The sequence below is a fragment of the Cebus imitator genome, unplaced genomic scaffold (genome assembly GCF_001604975.1).
Source record: "Cebus imitator isolate Cc_AM_T3 unplaced genomic scaffold, Cebus_imitator-1.0 Scaffold280, whole genome shotgun sequence".
Lineage (NCBI taxonomy): Eukaryota > Metazoa > Chordata > Mammalia > Primates > Cebidae > Cebus > Cebus imitator.
Genome location: NW_016107595.1, coordinates 939,957 through 949,669, shown reverse-complemented (window position 1 = coordinate 949,669; position 9,713 = coordinate 939,957). Strand labels below are relative to the sequence as shown.

Sequence of the window (9,713 nt, the reverse complement as noted above, 5' to 3'; positions counted from 1 at the left end):
GGGGTTTCACCATGTTGACCAGGATGGTCTCGATCTCTTGACCTCGTGATCCACCCGCCTTGGCCTCCCAAAGTGCTGGGATTACAGGCATGAGCCACCGCGCCTGGCCTGAGCATGCCATTTTCATATCCTAATCATTCCTTAGAAGCCTCACCTCAACACCATCACCTTGGAGGTTAAGATTTCAACATACGAATTTTCAGGGGGACACAGACATTGAGTCCATTGCAGGGTAGGATCATTCTGTGTACTGTGGGGCGGGGGAGAGGTGTCCTCTGCACTGTTGGGTGATGAGCAGCATTTCTAGCCTCCACCCACTAGATGTCAGTCACACTCCTCCCCTGTTGTAACAACCAAAAATCTCTCCAGACAACACCCAGTGTTCCTCGGAGGACATTGGCATAGCAGTCTAGGACACTGAGTGCTTCATATACCTCCTGCCTACCCAATTCTGAGCCCTGTCCCAGTGCACAGGATTAGGGATATAGAAGAGAGAAGAAAATGCATCAGGAGAGCTGACCTATGTGAGGACAGACAAATCTGAGCAGAGTGAGAAGCCTGGGCTTGATTTCCCAACTCCCAGAGGCTCTGTTTAGAGAATTCTTTCTTTTGTCTTTTCTCATTCCTCCCATCCTTCCCTCCTCTTCCTTCTCTCTTTTTCTCCTCCTTCTCCAACTCTACCTTCATGAGTTAGATACAAAGGAATTCTCAGTCTTTCTCATCTTCAATATAAACACTTGGCCAGGTGCGACAGCTCATGCCTGTAACCCCAGCACTGTGGGAGGCCAAGTCAGGCAGATCACCTGAGGCCAGGAGGTCGAGACCAGCCTGGACACATAGCAAAACCTTGTCTCTACAAAAAATACAAAGATTAACCATGTGTGATGACTCATGCCTGTAATCCCAGCTACTTAGGAGGCTGAGACTGGAGGATTACTTGAACCTGGGAAGGTTCAGGCTGCAGTGAGCCATGACTGTGCTTCTGCACTCCAGCCTGGGTAACAGAGTGAGACCCTGTCTTAAAAATAAATAAATAAATAAGTAAATAAAAACAGTTAAGCCATTAGAGGATTATGAATTTTCCTCTGATTACTGCTTTGGCTGCACTCACATTGTGCTATGAAGTAGTTCCAGTATTGCTCACTGCCAAATAGGTTCTAACTTGTAGAATGATTCCCTTTTTGAGGTATGACCTGTCTGGGAAACCTCTTGATCTGGTGGCTAGCCCTGATGAGCCTGTCCATGGAAGTGCTCTCCGTCTTTCGAGCCCTCTCTGTGTAAAGCAGGAACCTTCATGTGCCCCTCCATCCCCTCCACTGTTGTTCCAGGGTGCTTCAGTCTCCCAGGCTCTTCCTGTTGAGGCCACACATTTAGCAGGAGTGTGGCAGGCCTGCAGGGTTCCTAGTTTCCCAATTCCAAATCAGGGGATTGGCAGATTAGGCTCCATACTGTAGTTTGGATACACGTGGAAGCATTTTCAAGATGTGGTTGTATGAGGAAGATGGAATACTGGCCCCAGGGCCTCTATCAGCCAGCAGCCACCCTAGAGGCCCTGACCCACTCACGTGCATGACCCCCGAGAGCTTGTTCTGGGGCAGGTTCAGAAGCAGCAGCTTTGTAAAACTCAAAACCATGAAGGCAATTGTAAATCTCAATGCAGAAAGGCATAAGAAATGCCTTTAAAAGCAAGTGCCTATGCCTTTTTGTAACTGGAACAAACACATCCTTATTCTGAGAGCAATGTATTTTTTTAACCATATAAATGTGGTTAAATTTTTTTAAGCAATATGAGAAGATATATAATGAAATTTAAGTCTCCTTCCCACCCTCAGACCCTCCATTCTCTTCTTCAAAAGCAACCATGCTGAATAATTTCTTTTTCTTTCTCTTCTTTCTTTTTTTTTTTTTTTAAATGGAATCTTACTCTGTCACCCAGGCTAGAGTGCAGTGGTGGGTTCTCAGCTCACTGCCTTCTGAGTTCAAGTGATACTCCTGCCTCAGCCTCCTGAGTAGCTGGGATTATAGGCCGGCGCCACCAAACCTGGATAATTTTTGTATTTTTAGTGGAGAGGGGATTTCACTATGTTGGACAGGCTGGTCTTGAACTCCTGACCTCCAGTGATCCACCTGCCTCAGCCTCCCAAAGTGCTTAGATTACGGGTGTGAGCCACCATTCCTGGCCTGAATAATGTCTTAGATATTCTTCTGTGCATATGTAGGATTTAAAAGAAAAAACTAATAGAAAAATACCACAATGTTGTTCTGTACTTTTTTTTTTTTTTTTTTTTTGAGGTGGAGTCTCCCTCTGTCGCTAGGCTGGAGTGCAGTGGCACGATCCCACCTCACTGCAACCTCCGACTCCCTGGTTCAAATGATTCTCCTGCCTCAGCCTCCCGAGTAACTGGGGATTATAGGCATGTGCCACAATGCCCGGCTAATTTTTGTATTTTTAGTAGAGATGGGGTTTCACCATGTTGGCCAGGATGGTCTCGATCTCCTGACCTCGTGATCCATCTGCCTCAGCCTCCCAAAGTGCTGGGATTACAGGGGTGAGTCAGCATGCCTGGCCTGTTGTGTACATTTCTTTTTAAAGTTAATAAGTTTTGGAAATCATTCCATATAGGTAAATGCATGTTTATCTCACTCTTTAATAAATATATAATATTCCACCAATGAATATACTATCATTTGATTAGCCAGTCCTCCTAATGATGTCTATTTGGACTCTTTGCTAATTTTCATAGTGGCACTGTGAACCACTCCATCTGTCTTTGTGCGCATGTCTGTGGGTGTTTCCATGGTGCGCTCCTAGGAGAGATAATGATGGTTGAAAGGATAGGAACATCTTTAATTTTGCCAAAATTTGAGAAAGGCTTTCTTTTTTTTTTTTTTTTTTTTGAGAAAGGAGCAGCCTCTGAGGAAGGTGAGCTGTGAGGCTTCTGAGGCACAAACAAGAATGAATGAAGGTGGTCCAGGTGCAGTGGCTCACACCTGTAATCCCAGCACTTTGGGAGGCCGAGGCGGGCAGATCATGAGGTCAGAAGTTCGAGACTACCTAGATCAACATGGTGAAACCCCGTCTCTACTAAAAATATGAAAATTAGCTGGGCATCATGGTGCGTGCCTGTAGTCCCAGCTACTCAGGAGGCTGAGGCAGGAGAATGGCTTGAACCCAGGAAGTAGAGGTTGCAGTGAGCCAAGATGGTGCCACTGTACTCCAGCCTGGGTGACAGAGTGAGACTCCATCTCAAAAAAAGAAAAAGAATGAGTGAAGGCACTTCTTGGGAAACAGAGGATGAGTGAGCAGGAGGCGGAGAGTTCATTGTGATGATGAGGATGAATGTGGTAAACACAGTAAGGGAAATTTGCAAAGGAAGGACATAGGGCGGCTGCTGCAGCCGTTTTCATGTCAGCAGACGAGGCACGACTGTTTTAAGATGGACTCTGCCAAGCCTTTGATGCCTTGCTTCTGCTTTTTTTTTTTTTTTTTTCTAGAGAATTTCCCTTTTTTCATTTTGTTTTTTTTTTTTTTTTTTTCTAGAATTACCAGTTATCCAAGTGGCTTCTACTATTCTTAATCAAGTAGAATGTTAACCCTGCTAGGTAAAAGAATTAACAAGTTACATCCTTGAACAGACACTTTTCAAAGAAGGTACACATGCAGCCAACAAGCATAGGAAAAAAGCTCAATGTCACTGAACATTAGAAATGCAAATCAGGCCAGATATGGTGGCTCATGCCTGTCATCCTAGCACTTTGAGAGGCCGAGGGGGGTGGATCATCTCAGCCTGGCCAACATGACGAAACCCCATTTCTATTTAACATACAAATATTAGCCAGGTGTGGTGGTGCACCTGTAATTCCAGGTGGAATTTAGGAGGCTGAGGCACGAGAATTGCTTGAACCTGGGAGGTGGTGGTTGCAGTGAGCTGAGATTACACCACTGCACTCCAGCCTGGGCAACAGAGTAAGACTCTGTCCCCCCCCACCAAAAAAGGAAATGCAAATCAAAACCACAATGAGATACCATCTCATGCCAGTCAGAATGGCCATTATTAAAAAGTCAAAAAATAAGCTGGGCATGGTGGCCCATGCCTGTAAGTCCAGATCTTTGAGAGGCTAAGGCAGGTGCATCACCTGAGGTCAGGAGTTTGAGACCAGCCTAACATGGTGAGACCCCCGTCTCAACTAAAAATACAAAATTAGCTGGGCATAGTGGCAGGTGCCTGTAATCCCAGCTATTCAGGAGGCTGAGGCTGGAGAATTACTTGAATTTGGGAGTCAGAGGTTGCATGGGCCAAGATCGTGCCATTGCACTCCAGCCTGGGTGACCAGAAGGAAACTCTATCTCAAAAAGAAAAAAAAAAAAAAAACAAAGAAAAAAAAATAACAGATACTGGTGAAGTTGTGGAGAAAAGGGGATGCTTATGCACTATTGGTGAGAGCGTAAAGTAGTTCAACTGTGGTGGAAAGCAGTGTGGCAATTCCTCAGAGAACTAAAAACAGAACTACCATTTGACCCAGCAATCCCATTACTGGGTATATACCCAAAGGAATATAAATCATTCTGTCATAAAGACACATGCACACAAATGTTCATTGTGGCACTATTTACAATAGCAAAGACCTGGAACCCACCTAAATGCTCATCAGTAACAGACTGGATAAACCAAATGTGATCCATATATACCATGGAATACTATGCAGCCATAAAAAGAACAAGATCATGTCTTCTGTGGAAACATGGGTAGAGCTGGAGGCCATTATTCTTAGCAAACTAATGTAGGGACAGAAAACCAAACACGGCATGTTCTCACTTATAAGTGGGAGCAAAATGATGAGAACACCTGGACACAAAGAGGGGAACAGACAGTGGGGTTTACTTGAGGGTGGGGGATGGGAAGATGGACAGGATCAGAAATAGTAACTATTGGGCTTAGTACCTGGGTGATGAAATGATCTCTGCAACAAACCCCCGTGACACACGATTACCTGTGTAATAAACCTGCCCATGTACTTCTGAACCCAAAATAAAAGTTTTTTAAAAAAACAAGTTATGTCCTAATCAAGTAGACTGTTAACCCTGCCAAACAAGAGAATTAACATGTTATATCCCTATCAAGTAGAATGTTGACTCTTCCAGGTAAAAGAAATTAATGCATTATATCTGATCAAATCGAATGCGAAGCTGCTAGGTTTGCATAAGATTTATTATGTTCATGAAACCTTAATCATTTCTTTTTTTTCTTTTCATAGAACAGAGAAGAGAAAAAGGACTTTCTTCCCCGAAACGTGGATTTGGCATTGTCTCAACATCAGGTACGGTAAGATTTCTTTTCCGTGCTGACTGCCGGTTGACTGAAAGGCACTCATGCGGGTCCAGAGTCCCCAGTGGGACAGGCAGGCCTGATACCACAATCTGAGGAAGACACTGTGCATCTTTTTCTAACACATAAAACTTCAGGCCATGAAGTCAGCCTTGAGTCCTGCTGCAGATTTGGAGGTTTGCCTGCGATATATGAAATGCAAGGGCTTTGTGCCTCTTACAACTCCCTCTTGGGGTAATTCTATCTGCTCTGTTTGCATAACGAGCTCATTAAAATGATTACAGTTTCCTGGAACATGAACTTGACCCCGCCTACCCCCACTTCTTGCTCCTCAGGGGACTACAGCTCTTGGTCGAAAAACAAGATCCCTTTCTCAACATATTTCCGTTCTGCATCCCCCCAACCCCCACCACACTCTGTTTAATTCTCTTTGAGGCAGGAATGCAGGCACCACTTTTCTGCTGGATGCAATTAGCTTTTTTCTTTCAATGTGCAGCGTTAGAGCATCAATGATACAAGTGAAAAAGTGGCGGTGGCGTGCCCTGGCACATGAGTTTGGCGTGAAAATTGACTCTTGGTCCAGCCCTGGCCAGCAGGTGGGCTGACTGCTGAGCTGTGCCCTTCTTCCAGGCACCAGGTGCTGTGGCAAGTGCCTGGCAGAGCAGGCACGCAGCTTGGGGCCCCTCAGGCTGCTTTGGGGGGATGTGTATGTCCTCATCATGGGAAGGTTTCACTGCTGATCAGAACACGTCTAGGTCATTGTGTTTTGTTCTGGGGGCCCCACTGTAAGACAGGCTATCTGTCTATCATTCAAATGTATCTGCTTTCCGGATGCCTGGTGAGCTTTTTTTTTTATTTGTTAAAAATTTTTAAATTTATTTTCTTTTACTTATTAGAGTTGGGCTATCACTCTGTCACCCAGGCATCATAGCTCACTGCAACCTCAGACTCCTGGGCTCAAGCAATCCTCCCACCTCAGCCTTCCCGAGTCACTGGGACTACAGGCATACACCAACCAACCAACCTTCCTTCCTACCTTCCTTCCTCCTTCTTCCATCTTCCCTCCCTCCCTCCCTCCCTCCTTCCCTCCCTCCCTTCCTTCCTTCCTCCTCCCTCCCTCCCTTCTTCCTTCCTTCCTTCCTTCCTTCCTTCTTTTTTTCTTTTTCATGGAGTCTCACTCTGTTTCCCAGGCTGGAGTGCAGTGAGGCAGTCTCAGCTCACTGAAGCCTCTGCTTCCCAGGTTCAAGCAATTCTCCTGTCTCAGCCTCCCAGATAGCTGGAACTACAGGCATGCAGTACTGTGCCTGGCTAATTTTTGTATTTTTAATAGAGATGGGGTTTCACCATGTTGGCCAGGCTGGCCTCGGACTCCTGATCTCAAGTGATTCACTCACCTTGGCCTCCCAAAGTGCTGGGATTACAGGTGTGAGCTACTGTGCCCAGCCTGGTTTCTTTCCTTTTCTTTTTTAATATCCTAATTAAATACAATGAGGTGGCATCTCATTGTAGTTTTTATTTGCATTTCCCTAATGATGAATGATGTTGAGCATCTTTCATGCATTTATTGATCATTTGTCTATCTTTGGAGAAATGTCTATTCAAGTCATTTGCCCATTTTTGAATCATGTTGCTGTTTTTGTTGCTTTCAGGAGTTCTGTATATATTCCTGATATTATTTCATTATCAGATGTATGACTTCCAAATATTTTATCCCATTGGGTTGACTTTCTACTCTGTTGATAGTGCCATTTTCTTCTTCTTTCTTCTTCTTCTTTTTTTTTTTTTTTTTTTTTTTTTTTTTTTTTTTTTTTTTTTTTTTCGACAGGGTCTCACTCTGTCACCCAGATGTTTAAGTGATTCCCACATCTCAGCCTCCCAACTAGCTGGGTCTACAGGTGCACACCACCATGCCTGGCTAAATTTTTAAATTTTTTTGTAGAGATAAGGTCTTGCTGTGTTGCCCAGGCTGGTCTCAAACTCCTGGGCTCAAGTGATGCTCCTTCCTCGGCCTCCTGAAGGTACCATGCCAGCCCTTGATAGTGTCTTTTCATGCTCAAAATTTTGCAGTTTTCATGAAGTCCAACTTATCTACTTTTTTTGTTGCCTGTGCCTTTGTTTTCATATCAATGAAATCATTGTCAAACTCAGTGTCATGAAGCTTTTCGTCTGTTTTCTTCTAAGAGTTTTACAGTTTTAGTTTTTACTAAAAAGTTTTAGGTAACTAAAGTTTTAGGTCATGAATTCATTTTGAGTTAACTTTTGTATATGGTTTTAAGGTCCAAATTCATTGTTTTGCATATGGATATTTGTTTTTTTCCAGCTGTTTTTGTTAAAAAGATTGTCTTTTCCCTAAAGTACCTTGATGCCCTTATCGAAAATCATTTGACTATGTTGTGAAGGTTTGTTGCTGGGCTCTTCATTTGATTCCATTGGTCTGTATGTCTGTCTTTATGCCAGTAACACACTGATTTGATTGTGGTAGCTTTGTGGTAAGCTTTGAAGTGTGAGTTTCCCAGCTTTATTCATCTGGTTTCTTTATTCGGCTACCAGAGTCACTTGAGATCCATGTGAAATCTCAACGTGGGGTTTTCTATTTCTGAAAAAAAAGAAAAAAAATTAAAAAGTCATTGGGGTTTTGATAGGGGTTCCATTAAATCTGTGGATCACTTTGGGTAGCTTTGACATTTTAACAATATTAAGTCTTCCTATCCATGAACATGGGATATGTTTCCATTTATTTGTCTTTTTTGTCTTTTTTACTTTCTTTCAACAATCTTTTTGTGTGGTTGAGGCAGGGATCTCACTCTGTTGCCCAGGCTGGACTGCAATAGTGGGATCGCAGCTCACTGCACTCTCAACTGCCTGGGCTCAAGTGAAACTCCCACCTCAGCCTCCCGAGTAGCTGGGACTAGAGGCATGTGTCACTACGCCCACCTAATTTTTAATTTTTTTGTAGATACAAGATCTCATCATCTGGCCCAGGGTGGTCCACAACTCCTGGGATCAAGCAGTCTTCCACCTCAGCCTCCCAGAGTGCTGGGATTACAGGCATGAGCCACTGCACCCAGCCCATGTTTTCTATTAGAGTGAATCAGGGTTGAAGGACAGTTTTCTCCTGCTGCTGCTTTTGTGATGCCTTCAATGCTTGTTTCTAAGCTCCTAGGGTACCTCCCTGAGCCATGCAGCCTGGGTCATCCATGCCCACCTGCCCCCCGAGGCACGCCTCCCCCCCCGCCCCGTCATAGCTGTCTGTCTCTCCGCAGTGACCCATCTGGTGAGGAGACACTCAGTGTGAAGGTTCCAGACTCCATCACCAGCTGGGTTGGTGAGGCCGTGGCCCTGTCCACCTCTCAGGGCTTGGGCATCGCCGAGCCCTCCCTGCTGAAGACCTTCAAGCCCTTCTTTGTGGACTTCACACTCCCCGCTCTCATCATCCGCGGGGAGCAGGTCAAGATCCCACTCAGCGTCTACAACTACTTGGGCACCTGCGCCGAGGTAGTCAGCCCCCCAAATACATAGCCTTCTTCCATTCCGTGGGGAGTTGGGACTGCATTGGTGCTATAAGGGAGGCAGGCCTGGGACATTGTTGGCTTGGGGGATTTAGGAGGGTGAGAGCATCTCTGATGTTGGGGAGGCAGGGATGGGTGGCCTCAGCCTGGGTGGCTTTGGGGAGGATGTGTCATCTGTGCTATTGGGGTGGCAGGAGTGGGATGAGATCGGCCTCTGATTCACCAACCATCAAAGCCGGGTGGGGAAGAGGTGAGGACACGTGTGTGAGCGAGAGGGACTTGGTGTAAATGGAGTCGTTGTCCCTGACTCCCTTGCTGGGACTGGTATCATATATGATAGCATGGAGCTTTCTTTGTAAATGGCCAGATAGGAAACATTTCTGTCTTTGCCAGCTGTACGATCCTCTTGGCAGCAGCTCATCTCAGCCCTTACAGCATAAAAGCAAACTACATGATCTCTTACCTGAATAGATGTGGTTGTGTTCCAGTAAAACTTGATTTCTAGCTGGGCATGGTGGCTCATGCCTGTAATACCAGCAGTTTGGGAGGCTGAGGCAGACAGATCACAAGGTCAGGAGTTCGAGACCAACCTGGCCAATGTAGTGAAACCCCGTCTCTACTAAAAATACAAAATTAGCCAGGCTTGGTGGCGGGCATCTGTAGTCTCAGCTACTCAGGAGGCTTAGGCAGGAGAATCACTTGAACCCGGGAGGCAGAGGTTGCAGTGAGCTGAGATCACACCATTGTACTCCAGCCTGGGTGACAGGCTCAAAAACAAACAAACAAAAAAAACAACAAACAAGCAAACAAAACATGGAAAAAAAGCTTGATTTCTACACACTGAAATCTGAACTCCACAGAATTTTTTTTTTTTTTT

At 45.1% G+C, this 9,713-nt stretch overlaps 1 protein-coding gene across 5 annotated transcripts in view; it reads left to right on the top strand.

Moving 5' to 3' along the window:
- The window catches only part of CPAMD8 (C3 and PZP like alpha-2-macroglobulin domain containing 8), a 136,239-nt gene that overhangs the window by 60,852 nt on the left and 65,674 nt on the right, over window positions 1-9,713 (top strand). For all 5 annotated transcript variants that reach the window (XR_005195862.1, XR_001817242.2, XM_037728743.1 and 2 more), the window contains 2 exons: window positions 5,257-5,319; window positions 8,591-8,822. Coding sequence is in view for 3 of the 5 variants with exons in the window: in XM_037728743.1 (XP_037584671.1) it covers window positions 5,257-5,319; window positions 8,591-8,822 (295 nt within the window). In the remaining 2 variants the exon portion in view is untranslated. The remainder of the gene's footprint in view (window positions 1-5,256; window positions 5,320-8,590; window positions 8,823-9,713) is intronic.